Genomic DNA, 23097 nt, shown 5'->3' on the forward strand with positions numbered 1-23097 from the left:
CTATTTTACTACTGAGCTTGAAATTGACTTTAGAAAATGTCGCAGGCAGTCTTATGACAACATTGCTAACATGGCTGCTAAGTACAACGGTATGCAGCAAAAAATCATTGAAAAGAACCCAATTTGCAAGATTTATTCCATGCGCAGGCCACTCTTTAAATCTGGTGGACGGTTCAGCTGTGGATTGCTGCCTTGACGCAGTGAACTGCTTTGGCATCATCGATGAAATTTATACCTTCTTTTCATCCTCCACAAAGAGATGGGTGGTTCTAAAATCATTTTTGCCACCTCAATCTAAACTGCCTAAATATTTGTCAGACACTAGGTGGGATGCACACGCAAAAGCCACAGAAGCTGTTTTGGAAAGTTACAGTGCTATCACTGATGCCCTCAGTCATTTGTACTCTGACGTCAATAGGGAGACCAGGCTTCAAGCTAACAATCTTTTGCAGAAAATGGAAGAACTGGAATTTGTGTTTATGCTGCATTTTTGGACACGTGTGCTAGATCATTTTCACATGGTCAGCAAAGCCCTTCAGAAATCAGACCTGCTATTGAGTTCTTGTGCAAGTTTGTACAGTTCACTTCTGGATTTTTGAAGGAAAATTAGAGAAGATTTTGATGAGCTTGAGAAACAAGCAAAAGCCACCTTGCCAAATGTTAACTGCAAAACAAGGCGACAAAGAGTAAAGGAACAGCAAAGAAATGACAGAAGTGCACCTGATCCCTAGATGCACTTTCTTCAAGAGAGAAGTTTAGGATAAAATCCTTAATTCCCATATTAGATGCACTTGAAGCCAATTTAAAAAGAAGTACTGTGTACAGTGATGTTGCACAATTGTTTTCTATTCTTGCTAATCTAATAGCATCTAAGCAGGAAATTCAGCAAGGTGTTGAACTGTTGATGGAAACATACCCAGAAGATATTCACTTGAAACTTATTGATGAACTTTTGCACTTTCGCATGTACGTGAGACAAAGCCATAGGCTTATAGAAGAGCACTTTCTGTCTCATACAGACCTTTATCAAATTATATACAAGAAAAAAAAATCAGATGGCCTTTCCTAATGCGGAAGCAATCTTGCGGCTATTTCTTAGCTATATGGTCACTAACTGCTCGGGAGAGAGGAGTTTTTCAAGACTCAAAAGAATTAAAACTGAATTAAGGGCCATGATGTCTCAAGAGAGGTTGCCCACACTGAGCATTCTGCACATTGAGATTGACAAATTTAGACAAACAAATTTTGATGATGTTTTGGATGATTTTGCTATGAGGAAGGCTAGAAAAAAAAAACATTTTTAGTCTTCCTGTATTTGATGGTTGTCGTTTACTTCTTAATATGTATTTTAAAACTGACTGTTTAATGACAACATAAAATAGATTCTAAAAGTGCCGCACTGTCTGGTAATCATGATCATATTATTTACACTTCCCAGGCAATATAATTTGTAAACTCAAGTTTGTTTTTTTAAGAATAACATTACAACTTCATTTTCCTAAAAATTAATGCTTATTTCACAAAAGGTTTACAAAGTTCAGTTATTGCAAAAGTTTTTCAATGTTAATTTTAACATGTATGCATTTTTTTCAATCACTATGGTATTTAACAATAACATCTTATGTCCTTTAGAGGAGAAATTGTGAATTGCAGAATTTTAAATACCCGTCACCATCCTTGGCTTTACTTAATTTTGTTTATAACACTCTTCCATTTTCTTCTAGTCGTAAGGGTGGGGGATTGGGAGGGGCCTCACAAGCGGAGTAGCCTAGGGCCTCTCTTCATCTAAATTGGCCCTGGCCCTGAGGGATCTTTTACAATTTTGCAGTGCTTGTAAAACAGAGCTATTCTGCCAGCTTTTAGTTTTTAGTTGAGGCTACAGACATCTAATACTATCTGGCCCTCCCTGTTCTCTAACTGTTGCAGGCAGAGAGTTGGTAAACCTGAAACCCTTAGAGCTGGCCATACTGGGATACCAACAAACTCAGAAATAGAACTGGTATGGCACAATCTCTAAAGCAGGGGTGTCAAACATGCAGTTTGGGGGTCGAATCAGGCCCTAGGAGGGCTCCTATCAGGTCCCCAAGCAACTGGCTGTCATTTACTTCCTTCTTCCTCTCTCTTGCTTCTTTCTGCATAACAGCTTGCTTTGCCAGGCTTGCTCAATTGCACAGAAGCTACAGAGCAAAACCTCTATTTTCTCCATTGGCTGAGGCTCCTCCCTTGGGGAGGAAGGGGGGAGGAATAGCATGCTCAGTTGCACAGCAGAGCTTCTGAGCCAAGCCTCTCTTCCTTCTATTGGCTGAGGCTCTCTCCCCCCCTCCCTGGGGAAGGAAGGAAAGAGCCAGAGCTTCCTTTGCCCAGTTCCTTGGATCCCGTGGGAGAAATACAAAGGAGGCATCTTTAAGACCAATGAGTGCTAACGTTTTAAGCATGTTTTAATTTTTTTTTTAAAAAAATATGCATTTGTGTTCTTTATAAAATTTTATCTCTGCACCTAATCTTAAATAAGTACACACGTGGCCTGGCCCGATGTGGCTCGGCCCAACCTGACATGACCCGGCCCCTCAAGGTCTCATTTATGTCAGATCCGGCCCTCGTAACAAATGAGTTCGACACCCCTGCTCTAAAGTGCCATATGAAATTTACATCTGTATGGATTTTCTGTTTAGAATGGATGCTTTTAAAAGTTTTAATGGAATTACTGTTATGATGTTTATGCTGTAATTCGCCTTGAGCCTGTTCATGGGGAGAGCAGGATATTTTAATTGAATTTTTTGATGTGATGAATCGGCTCATCCCAGCCAGTGCTGGGCTCTAGGTGATTAAATAAATAAAATAAAGGGTTCAGAGAAGAAGAAGAAGAAGATATTGCATTTATATCCCGCCCTCCACTCCGAAGAGTCTCAGAGCGGCTCACAATCTCCTTTCCCTTCCTCCCCCACAACGGACACCCTGTGAGGTAGATGAAGATATTGGATTTATATCCCGCCCTCCACTCCGAAGAGTCTCAGAGTGGCTCACAATCTCCTTTCCCTTCCTCCCCCACAACAGACACCCTGTGAGGTAGATGAAGATATTGGATTTATATCCCGCCCTCCACTCCGAAGAGTCTCAGAGCGGCTCACAATCTCCTCTACCTTCCTCCCCAACAACAGACACCCTGTGAGGTAGATGAAGATATTGGATTTATATCCCGCCCTCCACTCCGAAGAGTCTCAGAGCGGCTCACAATCTCCTTTATCTCCCTCCCCCACAACAGACACCCTGTGAGGTAGATGAAGATATTGGATTTATATCCCGCCCTCCACTCCGAAGAGTCTCAGAGAGGCTCACAATCTCCTCTACCTTCCTCCCCCACAACAGACACCCTGTGAGGTGGGTGGGGCTGGAGAGGGCTCTCACAGCAGCTGCCCTTTCAAGGACAGAGTCTCAGAGCAGCTCACAATCTCCTTTATCTCCCTCCCCCACAACAGACACCCTATGAGGTGGGTGGGGCTGGAGAGCTGCCCTTTCAAGGACAACCTCTGCCAGAGCTATGGCTGACCCAAGGCCATGCCAGCAGGTGCAAGTGGAGGAGTGGGGACTCAAACCCGGCTCTCCCAGATAAGAGTCCGCACACTTAACCACTACACCAAACTGGCTCTCCAGAGGTGCTGGGTTCCAGATGTTTTGGAAGTCAATATTCTGCTCTGGAACAAAGATCTGATACTTTACATTAGTGCTGACTATTTTCTTAAAAGCTGGCTAAGGAATGCTTAGCTCATATTACTGATTAAGCATAACTAGCTGTTATGTATGTCACAGTTCATATAGATCCTGAAAGTTAACTGAACATTTCTTCAAAGAATATGCATGAGCGATAGAAGATCTGAAGGAGCCATCATGACTGAAGGTGCAAATTGTGAGTCTGTCAGTCCAGAGCCCATACGAAAAAAGAGATAAAGAGGGAAATTAAACTGAAAAGGTTACGAAACCACTGGAAATATTGTAACATTAAAAAAGAATGTAGCTTGTGAAGCATTTAAAAGAGAACCTCCGCTTCTCACTTGCTTTGAAAGCCCCTTTTTTGGGTCACCATAAATCAGATGTGACTTGAGTGCACTTTACACACACACACACACACAAATACTCAACTGACCAAGAAAAATGTAATATGTATTGCACCTGAGCCACGAACCTTCCTTTTTAGTTTGCTTCTGAACATTTGAGTTGCTAAGTTGAAAGGTCACAAAATGTTGAAAATGAGTGCAGCTGTTGATGGTAGGGAGGTTGGATTTCATCCATGGATTCAAAACAGTCTGCCAACTTCTGTTGTGAATCTCTAGTTCAATATTTCAGACAACTCACGTTGGTATTTTCCTACAACCCCTTCTCATTACTTTCCTTCTATAGCTCAACTGAGGGATTTGGCGTGGCAGAGAGGATTGCGCTGCTCACCTTTATCTCTGCGGTTATTCTTATGGCTATCCTGGGAAATCTGCTGGTGATGGTGGCTGTATGCAGGGACAGGCAACTCAGGTGAGTCAGTGCATCAATCTGTTTGATAGAAGGTGTTTTTGCAGGATGGAATAGTTGAATTTCCAGCAAGAACAGAAGAATGCAAAACCAGCTGGGAACATAAACACTGTGATAAAGAATATTCTTGCTTTCCCCCACCCACCCCCTTATGACGTCAAACTTCGATTGTATTCAGTTTTTTCCCGAGATTAGAATTTTTACTATGGGTGTGTAATCATTTTATTAATCAGTGTCTGCATTTCTAAAACTCATATCTTAAAAAACAAAAACAAACCCAGACATAAGTCATGTAGTAAATCCCAGAGTGAGATGATTGAGAGAGCTGCACTAAAAGATACGTTCTCTTAATCATTCAGGCATTCTTTGTACAAATCTCAAGCCTTCCTAGTCATATCCATTAATAATGTTACTTTGAAACATCACTGTGAAAAGTTTTGGCACAATAAATCCAGTCAGACGCTCGAGCTACCACATCTTAAGTGTCTACTGATGATTTATTGAAGTGTACATTAAACATATATATGTTTGAATATATATAGGCCGTGATCGTATCGTATAAATCAGCCAGTTTGGTATAGTGGTTAAGTGTGCGGACTCTTATCTGGGAGAACCGGGTTTGATTCCCCACTCCTCCACTTGCACCTGCTAGAATGGCCTTGGGTCAGCCATAGCTCTGGCAGAGGTTGTCCTTGGAAGGGCAGCTGCTGTGAGAGCCCTCTCCAGCCCCACCCACCTCACAGGGTGTCTGTTGTGGGGGAGGAAGGTAAAGGAGATTGTGAGCCGCTCTGAGACTCTTCGGAGTGGAGGGCGGGATATAAATCCAATATCTTCTTCTTCTTCTTCTTATATAAATAAAAGCCCAACCGTGGTGGCAATTCTGAGGATTTTCATTAGTTAGATGTGGCTTGCACAGGATTGGCTCATACTGTCTCTGCCGTGCCATTGGTTGATTCTGCTCTCCCCGCCCACTGCCAGCCCCATCAGGCAATAACTCCAGCATAAGCCCACTGACCTTCGAGGGAGACAGTTCTCTGCTGACAGGAGCCTTCCTGATCAGTACTGCCTCTTCTCAGGGCCTGGTTGTAGGAAGTCCAGGACCAGTCTGTCTGAGAGCAGGCAAGGAGGTACAAGGGTGTAAAACAGGGGAAAGATTTGTGGTGCCTGGCCCCCCCAGCCCTCCTCCCCTCCAGCTACGGGCCCGTGCTCATGAGAAAACAGTAGGGTTCCTTCTCTTCAACTGAGGCAAAAGGAATGTTCATTCCCAGCAGGGAAGAGCCCTTTCCACCTGCCAATACTCTTCACTCTTTCTATTCCAATTAGGCTACAGTGGGCTCATATGACAGAATGGACTCTGAGTGAGAGGGACTCTGATTTCCTCCTGGGGAACCACAGTTGCCAATCTCCAGGTGAGGACTGGAGATCACTCAGAGTTACAACTGCTCTCCAGATGGCAGAGACAGCTCCCCTTAGGGGGGGAGTGAATGCCTTCACTTGGGTGGGTGGGAAGACACAAGGCTGGGGGGAGTACTTGCACAGAGGCCCTTAGTGGTACCTTTCCATGTTGGTCAGAAATTCCTAAGCCCTCTGAAGGAGGCCTTTCCTCCTGGGGAACCACTGTTGCCAATCTCCAGGTGAGGGCTATAGAAGCTTGACTGGGTGATTTCGAACCAGCCTAACCTGTCTCATGGGGCTGTTGTTGTTCAGTTCAACGGAGGGGGGGGGGGAGAGGAGAGGAGAGGAGAATGATGTAAGCTGATGTAATGGCTGATGACTTTCCCCTATTAAACAGTCTGTCAGAGATAGACTGTTGGTCTGAAAGGTCTCACTACAGGCCTCAGGAAGAACTAATTGGGCCCAGTGCTGACTACGGCTGCCAGTTCCAGGTTGGTGAGAAATTCCTGGAGATTCTGTGGTGGACTTTGAGGAGGCTATAGGATTTAGGGCTACAGATTGGGGTCTGCTGGACCCAGGTCCTTGCTGTGGAAGCTGACTGACTGATTTCAGACCAGTCACAGACTTCCAGCCTAACCTGCCTCACAGGGTTGTTGTTCAGATCACATGGGGGGAGGGAATGATGTAAACTCCCCCCCCCCCCACGAAGAATGACTATTTTTCCTATATAGAGGCTGCAGGAAGGGCAAAGGTGATGGAAAGCTGAAGTCAGAGGGGCAGGTAAAGGGAAGGAGATAGGGTTGCCAACTCCAGCTTAGGAAATTCCTGGAGGTTTAAGGGGCTGGACTGGAGAGGGCAGGGTTTGAGGAGGGGTGGGACCTCAGAGAGGTACAATGCCATAGACTCCAAACCAACAATTTCCTCCTGGAAACACTGTTGCCAATATCCAGGTGAGGGCTGGAGATCACTCAGAATTACAGCTGCTTTCCAAATGCCAGGGATCAACTCACCTTGAGGTGTGTGTGTGTGGGGGGGACTGAATGCCTTCACTTGGGTGGGTGGAAAGACAGCAAGGGTGGCAGACACTTGCCCAGAGGCCTTCAGTGGTAGCTTTCCATGTTGATGGGAAATTCCTGGAGATTCTGAGGTGGACTTTGAAGAGGGCATAGGAGTTAGGACTTCAGAGTGGGGTCTGCTGGACCCAGGTCCTTGCTGTGGAAGCTGACTGACTGATTTCAGACCAGTCACAAACTTCCAACCTAACCTGCCTCACAGGGTTGTTGTTCAGATCAAAGGGGCAGAAGAGAATTATGTAAGCTGTTTTGGTTCCACACACCCACCCTCACTGTGGAGGAAGACAGCCTATGTAGAAGTTGCAGGGAGGGGGAAGGAGATGGAAAGCTGGAATCAGAGGGGCAGATAAGGAGAAGGAGATAGGTTGCCAACTCCAGGTTAGGGAATTCCTGGATATTTAAGGGGTGGGGTTTGAGGTACAATGCCACTTCCTTCAAGGGAACCGCTGGAGATCACAGATTTACAACTGCTCTCTAGATAGTAGAGATAAGCTCCCCTTGAAGTGGGGGGAAGTTAATGCCTTCACTTGGGTGAGTGGGAAGACAGCAAGGGTGGCAGGCACTTGCCCAGAGCCTCCTTCTAGAGCCTGTTGTATTTTTTTTTTCCACAACGGGCCTTACTCCTAGTATATATATATATAAAGATAAACTTTAAGGCACACTTTTAAAAATAGCTTAGAGGATATTTTTGATGCTACTGTGTCCAGATGTAATGAAAAGCATTTCCAAGATTTGAGAAATAGCAATGTATAGTGTACCTGAAACTCACACACACCACTGGTAGTTTGGGATTTGGATGTTGGAACGGGCATAAATACTGATATTAAATGGTATTTGGGTCCCTGCTACCATTGTGGGATTCAGCTTTGAGTTTTTCCAGGTTTCCAGAATTATTTAGCTTCCATTATTCTTTACGAGGGACTTTTTTCAGTGTGGGATGAAATGGCTGTTTTAGAACCAAATGATACCACGATTGCAGGGGAGCTAGTGTTGCTTGTCCACCAAAGACATCTTACTTTTTTACGTGAATTGGAGCAAGGGATTCAATTCACTTGACAGGCCCTGAATTCATGGGCCCTGAACAGGCCCCACCCCCAGCCATCCTACTTTCAGAGCTTTAAACAGGGACAAAAAGCTCCACCCCCACAAAGATGGAGTGAAAGAAAAAGGAGCCAGTCAGACTTGTAGTGCTGCCAGCTCTGTGCTCTCCCTGAGCGTGAGTAATTCTTGCCTGATTGGAACCAGTTGGAAGTAGGGTTGCCAAGTCCCATTCAAGAAATATCTGGGGACTTTGGGGGTGGAGCCGGGAGACATTAGGGGTGGAGCCAAGATCAAGGCTGTGACAAGCATAATTGAACTCCAAAGGGAGTTCTGGCCATCACACTTAAAGGGACGGCACACCTTTTCAATGCCTTCTTTTCATAGGAAATAATGAAGGATAGGGGCACCTTCTTTGGGGGCTCATAGAATTGGGCCCCCTGGTCCAATCTTTTTGAAACTTGGGGGGCATTTTGGGGAGAGGCACTAGATGTTATTCTGAAAATTTGGTGCCTCTACCCCAAAATAGAGCCCCCCCCCAGAGCCCCAGATACCCATGGATCAATTCTCCATTATTTTCTATGGGAATAAATCTCCCTAGGGAATAATGGAGTGCCCAGCAGACATTCCCCTCCCCTCCCCCCCTGTTTTCTGCCGATCCTGAAGCGGGGGGAGGGCCTCCAAACCGGGGGATCCCCCGCCCCCACCTGGGGATTGGCAACCCTAGTTGGAAGGAAGGAAGCTACTGCCTGGGAATTGCAGGAAAATATAATGGCTGCTATTGCTGCTGATTAGCATCCAAACACGAAAAAGTATACTTTTTTGAGGGGAGGCGGGAATATTTTTCGTAATATCTACGAACCCTGGATTTGTGTGACTGCTCTGGGAAATCATGGTAATGACCTGAAACAGCTTTTTCTCGTATATATTTGGAATTCCTGGATTCCAAAATGCACACCCCTAGTGAGAAGCAGTAGTATTTGGTAATTCCAATAGCTTTCGTGAGGGTCTGTAAACTTGCTGGTAGAGCATCAGACTTTATACAAGAAAGGTATGACTCAGTGTGAAGCATATGCTTTCATTAACAGCATTCCACATAGCTCATTCTTGTAACTGTTATAAGAGCCTTTTAAGGCAGGCTAGGCTGTTAATGGGGGTATGTTTTGGAGGTTGTTAATTCATAGGGTCACCCTCACTTGGAAATTGACGGCATATAACACACACATTGGGGGAGAGAGCTGCTTGTGTAAGAAGAAGATGATATTGGATTTATATCCCGCCTTCCACTCCGAAGAGTCTCAGAGCAGCTCACAATCTCCTTTACCTTCCTCCCCCACAACAGACACCCTGTGAGGTAGATGAAGATATTAGATTTATATCCCGCCCTCCACTCCGAAGAGTCTCAGAGCAGCTCACAATCTTCTTTACCTCCCCCCCCCCACAACAGACACCCTGTAAGGTAGATGAAGATATTAGATTTATATCCCGCCCTCCACTCCGAAGAGTCTCAGAGCGGCTCACAATCTCCTTTCCCTTCCTCCCCCACAACAGACACCCTGTGAGGTGGGTGGGGCTGGAGAGGGCTCTCACAGCAGCTGCCCTTTCAAGGACAACCTCTGCCAGAGCTATGGCTGACCCAAGGCCATTCCAGCAGGTGCAAGTGGAGGAGTGGGGAATCAAACCTGGTTCTCCCAGATAAGAGTCCGCACACTTAACCACTACACCAAACTGGCTCTCCTAGTTACTACTTGGCAGAGGTAGGGTTGCCAGCCTCCAGGTGGGCCTGGGATCTCCTGGAAGTAAGCTAATCTCCAGACTACAGAGGTCAGTTCCCCTGGCAAAAACAGCTGCATTGGAGGAGGGGCTCTATGGCATTATACCTCAACGAGGTCCCTCTCCTCCTCTAACCCCCCCCCCCAGGCTCCACCTCCAAATTTACCAAATCTGGTTGGTCATCCTATAAGTGAGATTTGAACTCAGGACATGCTAGGTCATAGGTCATTAGCTGTATTTTTCTTTAGTACAGAAGATTAGGAAACAGAATGTAGGGCTATATGGATCTTTGGTGTGACCCTGCAAAACTCTGCTTATGGCTTCATCTAGAGTACAGTGTTCATTTCTGGGCACTGCCTTAAGGATGATGACAAGTTGGAAAGGGTTCAGAGAGGAGCTTTAATGGTAATATAAGATGTAAGCAGTCCATATGGACGAAGGCTGAATGAGTGAAGTATGTTTAGCAAAGGGATAGACTGTAGAAGGAAGATACTTTAACATATATTTTTTAAAAAATTAAGAATAGCAGCTGTTAACTGTGTTCTCTGGCCACATAAAGAAAAGGCTTCAAAAAGATGGCATGTTTATTAAACAACTGGGAAACAAAGTTTTTATTTTGGTCCTAAAAGCACAGTTACAAGATAATCTCTCTTTTTCATGAGGTTTCACAATGCAAAGAAGAAAGTTTGTATAGCTGGTACTGTCTGTAATGGAGGTCAACGGCTGTCTGCATTTGTTGTGTGTGTGTGTAACATTAAAGCAATTTTTTTTAAAAAAAAATCAGTTTTGTTTCTGTTTTGAGCAGAGCCTTTAATAACAAAAAATACTTCGCTCATTGTTATCAACATACTAAAAAGAGTGTTTAGAATACTGTCATGCTCTAGTTATTTCAGTTATGAATTGATTGAAGGACACACTATTTACCAGATATTCACCCTGCAAGGAAATTTGACCTAAAAATGTGGGAGAGAGGATGAAGGCCAGAGAGAGAGAGAGAGAGGCTATCGTAGTTACATAGTTGCTTTTAAATGCCTATGAAAGGTAAATACTCCCTGGAGGAGGAGATGTTTGGCATGGGGATTTTTTTTAAAAAAAATGATTGTTATGTGCAGATGCAAAGTCAAATTCACAAAATAACAGAGAAAGCTGAAATAGCATTACAGATATGCCTGTTATATGTATGTTATATGTGTGGATTACAGTGCTAACAGTTGAGTTTTAGGATGGAATGGTACATTGCAATAACCACAGGAGACACTGCTGAAACTGGGCACATTGCATCTTTCTGATATAGTAGACTATACTCTGTGTCCTGCTGTGTCATAGTTGCATTTCACAGCCCTTGCAACCAATGAAGTAGCATGGATATGAGGAAAAACACATTTCACTGATATTGGGGCATGCTGTGCATCACATTATGGAAAATTCAGTCGGGTTACCATTTTTGGTGACAGCCGCATGCTTCTTAAAATGGTGGGGTTGCATTTATCTTGCCATGGTCAATTTACATCTTTATGTGTCCTTAAAAATACCCCCCTTTTTTTTGGTCCAAAGGCCATTTTTTAATTTACAGTGTAAATATAAGTGTACAGGAGAGTATTCCAAGGCAATGTAGTAAAAAACAGCTTAATTACACTGGGCTGGATCCTGTCTAAAAATTCTGTGAATAGAAATGTTCATGTCTGCATATATCTCCACAATGCTAAGAGGCTGAGGCTTACTTAAAAAAAAAAAAAAAACTTTAAAGTTGGGTACTCAGACGAGCGAATCAAGTGTTCAATAGATCATTATAATGTTATTGTACTATAGTGATCTAGCACTTGCAGTATTTTTAGAAAGCCCTCTAGTGATGGAGGAAATAGCAGCTAACAAGGGCTGAGGTATAGAAAATGTTGCCACTGTGGGTAGACCTTAAACAATGTACATCTCCTGTACACATGGCATGCAAAGGTGTGTTCGCTGTGATCTTTCCAAAGAGTATCAAAATGAGTCAGGGAAAGATTGCAGCAAAACAAGGGAAAATCCCGAAAGTGAGCAATTAGGGAACAATGCCATGGGAATGCAAAAAGAAATGCATCCCAATTCAGATGCCAAAGTGAATAAACCCTAAAATCAGGGCTTTTTTTGCGCAGGAACGCACAGGAATTCTACAAAAAAGCCCTGTGTGGAACAATGGTGACATGAGGGGATGTGGCCTAATATGCAAATCAGTTTCTGTAGAAAAAACCCTGCCTAAAATCAACCCTAAAATCAGATATGTATTTGAATTGGATAATGTGATGAAATGAAGCTCCCTTTATGTGCACAAAAGGAAGAATTCTCTCTTTAAAAGGTTCCAGGAGAGGGTCCTGAGAGATTCTAAGGTGGAGGAGGTTTCCCCCTTTGATGTTAATTAAGGAAGAAAGGTCCAATACACATAAAATTAACAATTGTAATATTTGTTTAGTCTGTTTGTGCTTGTTCTATCCTGGTCACTTTTGGAAGTCATGTTTCTTTCTTAAACTGTGGCATCCACCTCTTCTCAGATGGCTGAAGAGTTTATACACCAGACCTTTCTATTTTCCCCTTCAAAAATATGCATATAATCTCTCAGGACACTCTCCTGATTTTTTTTTTTAAAGGAAATGAATTCTTTCTTCCATTCATGCACAGCCACACCACACCATTTCTGCTTGGTGTCAAATTCTAGTCTCTGGTGTCTAGAAGATTCCCAAGAGGCCATTTACTTTCATGATTTTTGCCTATATTTAGGAAAGTCCTGTTGTTAATGTGTCAATTGCAGTCCTCCTAATAGCAAGGCAGATAGCAAGAATTTTATTCTGCAGTTCAGTTAGGTATTTGCTTTACAGTCTTGTAAAATTGGGGAGAGAGAGACAGATGCAAAAGGTTCCTGGTCTCTTTTGATGATGCCTTCTGAATCCATACATTTGTGTTCCTTGTAGGAAAATCAAGACCAATTATTTCATAGTATCTCTTGCCTTTGCTGACTTGCTGGTATCAGTTCTGGTGATGCCATTTGGAGCCATCGAGCTGGTTCAAGATAACTGGATTTATGGGAAAATGTTCTGTTTGGTCCGGACATCCCTAGATGTTCTGCTCACAACGGCATCAATTCTTCACCTCTGCTGTATCTCACTAGACAGGTAGGAGCAAAGAGATGTGTGAAAAGCATGCTGTTGCTTTCCGTTTCTTCTTTTGTACTGCATTTTGTGACTTTCCAAGAAAAAAGTCATTGTATTCAAGATGAAAGACCTGTAGAAATGTTCTGTGTATAGGACTTGATTTGTGCCAAGGCTTGTCGGAGTTGAGCTTCAGCATCTCTTTTCAAAGCTAGGGTTAAACCCTGAAATATATGAAGCCGGAATAGATGGAACTGCTGTGGAGCAGACAATGTGCATTGCTTTCATTGTTGAATGACTATATCTCAGGTAGGGGCAAGAGCTTCCAGATTAAGAGTTTTGTTCAGCCTGCAGAGCATTACTTACCATTTAAAATGGCTCCTAGACTCCCAATGTTTTCCATTATGTTTTCTATTAAGAAAGTTTTCTAAGGCGATGCATGCCTTGTGTTTTGAACAGTTGACTCTAGTGTTTAGCAAGTGGTCAAGCATAGATGATATGTTTCCTTTTGCTTGCAAATCAGGGATATGGCACTCACTTAGGTTCCTGCTCTTTGGTTTCACACGGTAAAGAAGAATGTGTTTAAACCAACATCCATTTATTAACAAGAAGGTACAGGGATGAAAGCAACTGTTTTCAGAACAAGGACACTTAAAGCAGCCTAAAATTCTAACAAACAGAACGAAGGAGAAGGACTCTGCCCCACAAGAGTACTGCTGTAAGACTGGATTGTAAAAGTCATGACATGGAGCGAAATGGACAAGTTAACAAGAACCTTAAGAGACTATGATTTAGAAGTATTTAAGATGGAGTGGAAAAAGTTCAGACGATACGTAGGAGAAGAGTGGAAAACAAAAGGACATTGGACAATTTTTGATAACGACTAAGTACAAGAGGGAGGAGGATATTAATGTTGGTTCTTATTAATTAAGGGTACCTTTAATATTAAGATTTTAAGTATATAACACCCGCGGGGGTCAAGTAACGGGGGGAGGGATGGGTAGAAAGTAATATATGGGATAGATTAAAAAAAAAGTAATTATTAATGATGTAAGAAATTGAAATTTATTACCATATGTTACTAATAAAATTGTTTGAAATGTAAGAGTACTGCTGTAAGACAGGATGGGCCGTTAAGCACAAAAATCACAACTGACAGTTTGAACCAAGGCAAATCCGGGATCTCATACGAGATCATTGGCCCTCTGCGCTTGCTAGGGTGACGTTCCTGACATAATGCATAATATTCAACACACTGCTGTATGTATTTGTGTTAGGCCAATACATGATTTGATGAGCTCATGCTTTTAACCTCTGCATGTCTCGATGTGGGGAAGCGAAGCAGAGTCGGCACGTGAGACCAGATCCCTTCAGGAATAATTATTTAATGACCTACAATGAATAAGTCATCATATGAACATATGAAGCTGCCTTATACTGAATCAGACCCTCGGTCCATCAAAGTCAGTATTGTCTTCTCAGACTGGCAGCGGCTCTCCAGGGTCTCAAGCTGAGGTTTTTCACACCTATTTGCCTGGACCCTTTTTGGAGATGCCAGGGATTGAACCTGGGACCTTCTGCTTCCCAAGCAGATGCTCTACCACTGAGCCACCGTCCCTCCCCACTGAGCCACCATCCCTCCTCATCTTCAGTCCTGATTCATTCTCTGAGGGACAAGGTCTGGTTTAATCTGTTTCCTTCTATGTGGCTATCCCTCAACATGCAGGGCTCTGAGAGTCTGTAATTCATGGTCTGCTCTTGTGTTGTCTTGCAGCTGTTTTAGCAATTAGTCACTGAAAGACTCTCAGCTTTTTTCCCACACAGCTTACCGCGGAGCGAAGTCCCTCCTCACCGCGCAGCGTCTGCTCGGATTTCCCACCAACTGCTCCGCGGAAGCAGGAAGTGCCAGGCCTTTTGCGTCGCAAATGTAAATTGCTAAAACCCAGTTTACGTTAGCAACGCAAAAGCCGCGGCTCTTCCTGCTTCTGCAGAGCACTTGGTGGGAAATCCGAGCAGACGCTGTGCGGTGAGGAGGGACTTCGCTCCGCGGTAAGCTGAGTGGGAAAAAGCTCTCTACGTCCATTACATTGTACATTTCTCTTTCCTCATGAATAGGATTTGGTGCAGAGTGCAGAGGGCTTGATATTGGCTCTGGAAAGTGTCTTCCACTAGCAAGTCCTTGCCCTGAGTGTAAACAATCAGGATATAATATTTTTGAAGCTATAGGAACATCAGCTGTAGTAACACAGGAGCTTTTCCAGTGACCTCAGAGTTTCTACTGCATCGGCCTGTATTTCCAGCTGTTTTCTTGGATCGAAATGTTGGAGTTCAGGAACAGTTGCGATAGCCTGTTTGAGGTTGTCCAAGATTTTCTGCTGCTCATGACCACATTGCCAGAGAGTGTCATTTCTTAACAGGGTGCGCAGGAGTACAGTCAGACTTGAGTCATTTGGAATGTCTTATGCCAGTCCTTAGGAGTATCTGCAGGTCTTACATGACCTTTGATGGAGGCATATGACTGATAGCTCCCACTTTGTTATCGTCAGGCCTGACACCATCTGTGGTAAAAACATAGTTCATGTACTGGGCACGATCCATGAAGAAGTGGGTCTTGTCGTTATTAAACCTTACATTTCAAGATGGCACGCGTCGTTCCTTTGTTGCTGCAATAATCATGTGATCTACAATGATGTGGACAGCTGCAGCGTTACCCAAGTTTTGTAATTCTTTTGCTGAAATACTTCACTTGCTGACTGGATGTCGGAAGTAAATCTGTGAAAATGATCCATGCCCCATGGGTTGCTAAAAGTACATACTTCTGCTTATTTTTTACCCAGCAACCATATTTTTCATCTGGGATGGTAAACAACTTCTTCCCTCAGCAGTGGGGACAGAGAAATGTTATCTTATCACTGCTTTATTAAAACCACATGGATCAAGGCAAATTCATAGCAATCCATTTCTCTTTTGTGTAATCGTTAGTCTGCTGACTCAAGGACCAGACTTAGTCTCCTTTTGGGGGGTGGGGGGTGGGGGGAGAGCCAGTTTGGTGTAATGGTTAAGTGTGCGGTCTCTTATCTGGGAGAATCAGGTTTGATTCCCCACTCCTCCACTTGCACCTGCTAGCATGGCCTTGGGTCAGCCATAGCCCTGGCAGAGGCTGTCCTTGAAAGGGCAGCTGCTGTGAGAGCCCTCTCCAGCCCCACCCACCTCACAGGATGTCTGTTGTGGGGGAGGAAGGGAAAGGAGATTGTGAGCCGCTCTGAGACTCTTCAGAGTGGAAGGCGGGATATAAATCCAATATCTTCATCTACCTCACAGGGTGTCTGTTGTGGGGGAGGAAGGGAAAGGAGATTGTGAGCCGCTCTGAGACTCTTCGGAGTGGAGGGCGGGATATAAATCCAATATCTCCATCTACCTCACAGGGTGTCTGGTTGTGGGGGAGGAAGGGAAAGCAGATTGTGAGCTGCTCTGAGACTCTTCGGAGTGGAGGGCGGGATATAAATCCAATATCATCTTCTTCTTCTTTTTTAATATGTATTTTGTGTGTGCCTGTGCATGCGTGCCTGGAAGTCATGGTTACTTCTGGCGACCCCCACAGGGGCATGGAAGACATTCAGAGAAGTGACTGGATACAGCTTGCCTCTGCCTCCTGGTCCTGGTATTCCAAAGAGGTTGGCTTAGTCACTTTTGTGATGTGCATTTTCCCTTGTTAAATTGGAAGTCTTTATGACCTGCACGTAAAGTGTCAGCATTGCCCCTTTTGGTTTCATACAGCCACCTCCGAAGCAACCAGCATAACCTGCGTTTGCATATGATGCATTTGACCCTTTAGGGTTTTTGATATTGTAGTTGGGATGGTGTTTGCTTCTGTTGCACTGTTCAATTTAAGAGAGAGAGGTAGGCCTGCTACTGCAACTGTGCTGTTCCATGCATTAAAATGAAAATGATTGTTGTTTCTGGCAGACTGTTGATGGGACACAGAAACATAAATATAGGGTTGCCAATCCCCAGGTGGGGGCAGGGGATCCCCCGGTTTGGAGGCCCTCCCCCCGCTTCAGGGTCATCAGAAAGCGGGGGGAGGGAAATGTCTGCTGGGAACTCTATTATTCCCTATGGAGATTTATTCCCATAGAAAATCATGGAGAATGGATCCGCGGGTATCTGGGGCTCTAGGGGGCTGTGTTTTGGGGTAGAGGCACCAAATTTTCAGTATAGCATCTAGTGCCTCTCCCCCAAATACCCCCCAAGTTTCAAAAAGATTGGACCAGGGGGTCCAATTCTATGAGCCCCAAAAGAAGGTGCCCCTATCCATTATTTCCTATGGAAGGAAGGAATTGAAAAGGTGTGCCGTCCCTTTAAATGTGATGGCCAGAACTCCTTTTGGAGTTCAATTATGCTTGTCACAGCCTTGATCTTGGCTCCACCCCTAATTTCTCCTGGCTCCACCCCAATGTCTCCTGGCTCCACCCCCAAAGTCCCCAGATATTTCTTGAATTGGACTTGGCAACCCTACATAAATAGCATATTCATATTTTTCAAGCTTCGCATTGTTCTCCTTCAGCCTGCATGCTTTTGCAAAAATGATTTTCCTGGGGCATTTATAACAAATTGCTCCAAAGGCTGGCATTGCCTGAGGTTGTATGCAGTTCCACATATATTGCAAATCTTGTTTGTGCTTGCAGTAGAAATTTTGCCCGGAGTGCTTTGCCCATGCAGGAAGCTGGGATAGTTTGCTTTTGATGAACTACATGCAGACAGCTCTAGCCTGGCCATTAGGTAAGAGCTTTTGTTCTGCAAATGTCCATAGTTTGCTCAATGGTAAATGCAGGATTTTGTAAATGCTTTCCCTTAAGCTTTCAATCTGTAATGCTGAACACAGCCTTGTCCCTTAACTCAAGGTCCTGAGATGGGCCTAGAATTGCCAGCTCCAGTTTGGAAAATACCTGGAGATTTTGAGGGTGGGGTTGGGGGGAGTAGGGTTGCCAGATCCAACTCAGGAAATACCTGGGGATTTTGGGGGTGGGGCCTGGAGGCTTTGGGGGTGGAGCCAGGAGACTTTCTCATCCCCTAATAAATAAATAAAACCACAGCAGTGTGCAGTTCCCCTGAATGCAGTCATTCATTTCCTTATCCTCTTTTTTACCTTCAAAGGCTTCCACAGCAGCTGCACTTCCGCTAGATCAGGGGTGGGGAACCTTTTTTCTGCCAAGGGCCATATGGATCTTTATAACATCATTCGCAGGCCAAAAAAAATTATCAACTTAAAAAACAGTGCTCCGCTAGGGGAGAACGATTCAGGCCGGCAAAATTAATACCAATAATTGTTTTTTCTATTTGAAGTCATGTGGGGAGAGCCTAATCTGGCACACACACACACCTGGCCCACCTCCCTAGGCAAATGCATAGGTCCAGGGCTTTTTTGTAGAAAAAGCCCAGCAGGAACTCAGCATATTAGACCACATCCCCTAATATTAGCATATTAGGTCACACACTCATTAGCATATTAGGCCACACCATCTGGGATAATCAAGTGCAAACTGAATAGTGACAGTAACTCTTCCAGGCCCTGCAGCAATTCTGACCAGCCAGCCAGGCCCCGGGGAGGCTGCCACACAGTACATCTGGGCCCTGTGATCCCTGCCTGGCCCTGGGGAGGCTGCTGCACAGAGCGGCTGGGCCCCACTATCGTTGCTGGCCAGCCAGGCTCCAGAGAGGCTCGGTTCAGCCCAGCAATCCCCGAGGGCCACACCAAGTGACCTCGAGGGCCACATACGGCCCTCAGGACAGAGGTTCCCCACTTCTGGTATAAAGCGATGGTATTCCCAGAAGTAATGTATGGCTGTGAGAGTTGGACGATAAGGAAAGCCAAGCGCAGAAGAATAGATGCTTTCACATTGTGGTGCTGGAGAAGACTCTTGAGAGTCCCTTGGACTGCGAGAAGATCAAATCAGTCAGTCCTAAGGGAAATCAACCCAGACTGTTCCCTGGAAGGTCAGATGCTGAAACTGAAGCTCAAATACTTTGGCCACCAAATGAGAAGGGAGGACTCACTGGAGAAGACCCTGATGCTTGGAAAGACAGAAGGCAAAAGAAGAAGGGGACGGCAAAAGGTGAGATGGCTCGACAGCGTTACTGATGTAACTAATATGAATTTGAGCAGACTTTGGAGGATGGTGGAAGACAGAAGGGCCTGGCGAGACTTCGTCCATGGGGTTGCAAAGAGGTGGACTCGACTGTGTGACTGAACAACAAAAAGCAAAAGAAATCTTTGGTTTAAGAGTTCTATCTAAAGGAAACTTTGAATATGAATCTTAGCTAGTTGTCACTAGCTGCTGGGCATCCATTGTAGGGGTACCTTAATTACTACTACTATTAATTTTATCTGTTTATAAACTGTCTATTCTGCCCCTTTTATGTTTTATGGTTTGCTCAGTTTTTGTTCTTTAAATTTCAGCATGGCCTTTGTATATTTTTTTTTAAAAAATTCTGCATCTTTTGTATTATGATTACATTGGCTTTTGGGGTGAAAGATAAATATTAGGCAGCAATCGTATTAGTAGCTATTCTAACAGAAAGCATTGCTGCAACAAGTTGATTGTGACAGAATTTCAGTGTGCCTAACAGCAGTTCATTCTATAAGTTTTCACACAAACATTCTCCTTTCTGGCATGACATGTCTCAGGAGGGTTGTTTTAGGGAAGCACCACTCATAGTGTTATTTCTTGATATTTCATTAATATTTATTCCTTTCCTCTTTAAGAGCCCCGTGGCGCCAAGTGGTAAAAGCTGCAGTACTGCAGTCCTAAGCTCTGCTCACAACCTGAGTTCAATCCTCGGTGGAAGCTGGGTTTTCAGGTAGCCGGCTCGAGATTGACTCAGCCTTCCATCCTTCCGAGGTTGGTAAAATGAGTACCCAGCTTGCTGGGGGGAAAGTGTAGATGACTGGGGAAGGCAATGGCAAACCACCCCGTAAAAAGTCTGCCATGAAAACTTCGTGAAAGCAACGTCACCCCAGAGTCAGAAACGACTGGTGCTTGCACAGGGAACCTTTCCTTTTCCTTTCCTCTTTACCCCAACATGCAAATTAAACTACATTAAAGCCTGTAAATGGGGACAGAATACAAAGAGAAAAACTTCTTGCAGAGATTTTCTCCGTTCACTTCTTGTAGCTCCCATTGACTGGCTTACCAATATGTCCTAAAGCATGGGTCAAAGCAGTCCAATTACATTTTTTACATGAGCAGGGAAGGATGGAAAATCCTGCTGTTAAAGATGCAAGGAAGTCATCTCTTGTCAGTAGATGTGCAAGAATGCAGATGGCAATCACTGATAAAATAATCCTCCCTTTAATTTATGAAGCAGTTAGTCACACAGCCTTAATGAAATAATGGCTTAGGCCCTGGTTTTCATGAGCCTAGTTTTCTGTATATGTAGACAAATGTGCTCAGGATGTTGCTGTTTTAAAAATTGCCTGTTGCTGTTTTAAAAATTGTTTAATATAAATTACAATCTTGATATTAAGAGGTTGCATGCAGTTGTATTAGCCCAAAGTAAAACTAGCCACTCTCTTTCAGCCTTACCTACCTCATAGCATTGTTATGAGGATAAAAATGAGGGAGGGGAGGACATAGCGTACCACCCGGAGCTGTTTGTAGGGAAGGGCAGAATAAAAAGGGGAATGAAACAATAACCATGTAGTTCATAAGGGGTGCTTTTTTCTGCCCAAATATATATGACTCATGAAGCTATCAAAGTTCCAGTTTATCTCTGGGGCTACAGTAAGTCTGACAGCTAGTTTCTGCATTAGCCCAAGCTATAACCAGATGTAACATGGAACTTGTTGCTTCCTGGGATTTTCTTGATATTAGTACTTTAATTCTTTCTACCACTTTCATTGACTTTCTTGCATACTTCTCTAGTAACCTTTGTTCCCATGATTTCCGCCTTTTGATTATTTCTCAGAACTCCTGTGTTTTGCAGAACTCAAATTGTCTAAACATTAGAATCCTTTTTGGAAAAAAAATCTTTCTGCTTTATCTCTTTAGGAATGAGCAGGAGGCATTGATTTATGAAGTCTTTATCTGATAAAATATTATATCTGTGTCCATTGCTGCCTTTGCTAAACATTCCAGGCTACAGATGAATCTGGCAGGTTTCTCCGGAGAGGAAGCAGCTGAAAGATGAATTGACCTTAAAAGTAAAGGATAAGAAAGCATAGAGAAATATGGAAACTTAGGATGTAACGTTTTCTATAAATGTTAGAAAAAAACTTGGAAATCTATGAATCTAGCACTGTCTTTTCCACTCTTCCTTCCTGCTGTGACTCACTGAATCTCCTAAAATTCTGTTCCACAAGGTCAGCAGTCCTTCATGGGGGCAAAATGGGTTCTGCAATGGGAGAGGAGAATTAGTAGAGATAATAAATGGAAAGACTGTTCCATCAGAGGATGCATACTATTGTGTGTACCCCCTGAAATGAAGGAATGACTGAATAAAAAAATAAATAATAAAAATGGCTCACAAGTTACCTATGAAAACATTTTGTTGTTGTTGAAACTAGAACCTACATGCTGAAAGAACTCTGTTAATCAAACATGTACAATTCCTGTATTTTTAAGATGAGTGTATTATGGAACGGGCTGTTGACCATACAACAAATCTGTCTCTGTGTGAATATTGTATAGCAGTGGCCTCCAACCATTTTGGCACAGGGACCGGTTTTGTGGAAGACAGTTTTTGCTGCCCCCAAGCCCACACCCCATCCCTGCCCTCTCATGGGGGTCTTTAAATGAGGAGCAGGCGAAGGTCTCTGCCTCACTCCGTGTCCCAGTTGTTAACAGGCCACGGACCGGTACTGGTCCGCGGCCCAGGGTTTGGGGACCCCTGTTGTATAGGAATAGTTGTTCACTGTTGTTATATTATATTCAGTTCGGGGGCAACAAAAAAATCCCAAATATTTCTTTTAGGAACACCATTTTTGTATAAGCTAAATAAATAAGTTTTTCAGATACAAAAAAAAAAATCTCTTTTCAGCTTTCTGATATTTACCTCCTCCTGGAAAACAACTGGAGTGGAATTTAAATAATTAATGGAACCACCTAGTAATAACAGAATGCAATTGAAAGAATCAACTCTTCCTTACTGTTGCATAACTCAGACTAGGAAAGTTCTAGTGATAAGTCCATCTTATTTCATTTATAAACGTTAATCTGCTTCCCATTACTGTTCATTCATCAAATGCTAAGAAGCCCTTAAAGTATTATCTTTCAGTTTCTCAATCAATTAAAAACTTATTGAATGTGTATGAATTTAAGTATTCTGTATTGATTTCTAAAGCTGTGGCACAGTGTGCTGAAATAACTCATAGCATTTTCATTGTGCCCTACAGAGATGCAATCTATGCTGCAATCTTAGAACCCATTTATTTAATGAGAAGATTTATGGCTCCCTTTCCCACAAAAAAAGTTCCCAAAGCAATTTACAAAAGATAATAAAGTTTACAGTATAAGTGGAAGATAAAAGAAATCTACACATAGCAATCCATAATCGACTAAGAAAACAGATATAGACATCAAAGTCCTGAGCAAACAGAAGGGACTTCAAGGCCCCCTTAACAATGGTAACTGTATGTGGTTGGATTTGCCTTGAGTTTCTTCCATTTGTGCTCTGTTCATCATTCCTGCTTTTATGAGATTAATTAAATTAAATTAAGGTGAAGAAACCCATGGTGCCTTGGAAGAGAAAAAAAATACTTGGGTCTATCATCTGAGTCAGCCTCCTATATCAGCAGATGAGAACTTCAGCAGAATAGCTAGACTAGTCAGATTTTCTGCCTGGAAATGTATAAAACTGATACACTTTTGTAGGTGGACTGTCCTAATGGGTCCACCATACTTACAGAAGTCAGTAGGGGCCAAGACTCCAAATTCCTCGTTAAACTGAGTTGGACTCATTTAAAAATCAATATGAAATGTGCCAGTACAGTCCTCCTCCCCAGCTCTCTTTGGCTTACTGGAGAGCTGGGGAAAGAGACTGTGCTGTCTCATCCAGAGCTGCTCTGGGTGAGCTGCAGAGAACAGCAGGGGGGAGTCTCTGCTACTGGCTTGCTTCGAGCAGCTCAGTTGGATCCAGCTAGAGGTAAGTGTATTCTCTGCACATTTTTTTTTGCGGCGGGGGGG

At 43.6% G+C, this 23097-nt stretch overlaps 1 protein-coding gene across 3 annotated transcripts in view; it reads left to right on the forward strand.

Moving 5' to 3' along the window:
* The window catches only part of HTR4 (5-hydroxytryptamine receptor 4), a 360697-nt gene that overhangs the window by 188429 nt on the left and 149171 nt on the right, over positions 1-23097 (forward strand). For all 3 annotated transcript variants that reach the window (XM_060240604.1, XM_060240605.1, XM_060240603.1), the window contains 2 exons: positions 4396-4521; positions 12740-12940. In XM_060240604.1, coding sequence (XP_060096587.1) covers positions 4396-4521; positions 12740-12940 — 327 coding nt within the window. The remainder of the gene's footprint in view (positions 1-4395; positions 4522-12739; positions 12941-23097) is intronic.

The sequence above is a fragment of the Heteronotia binoei genome, chromosome 5 (genome assembly GCF_032191835.1).
Source record: "Heteronotia binoei isolate CCM8104 ecotype False Entrance Well chromosome 5, APGP_CSIRO_Hbin_v1, whole genome shotgun sequence".
Classification (NCBI taxonomy): domain Eukaryota; kingdom Metazoa; phylum Chordata; class Lepidosauria; order Squamata; family Gekkonidae; genus Heteronotia; species Heteronotia binoei.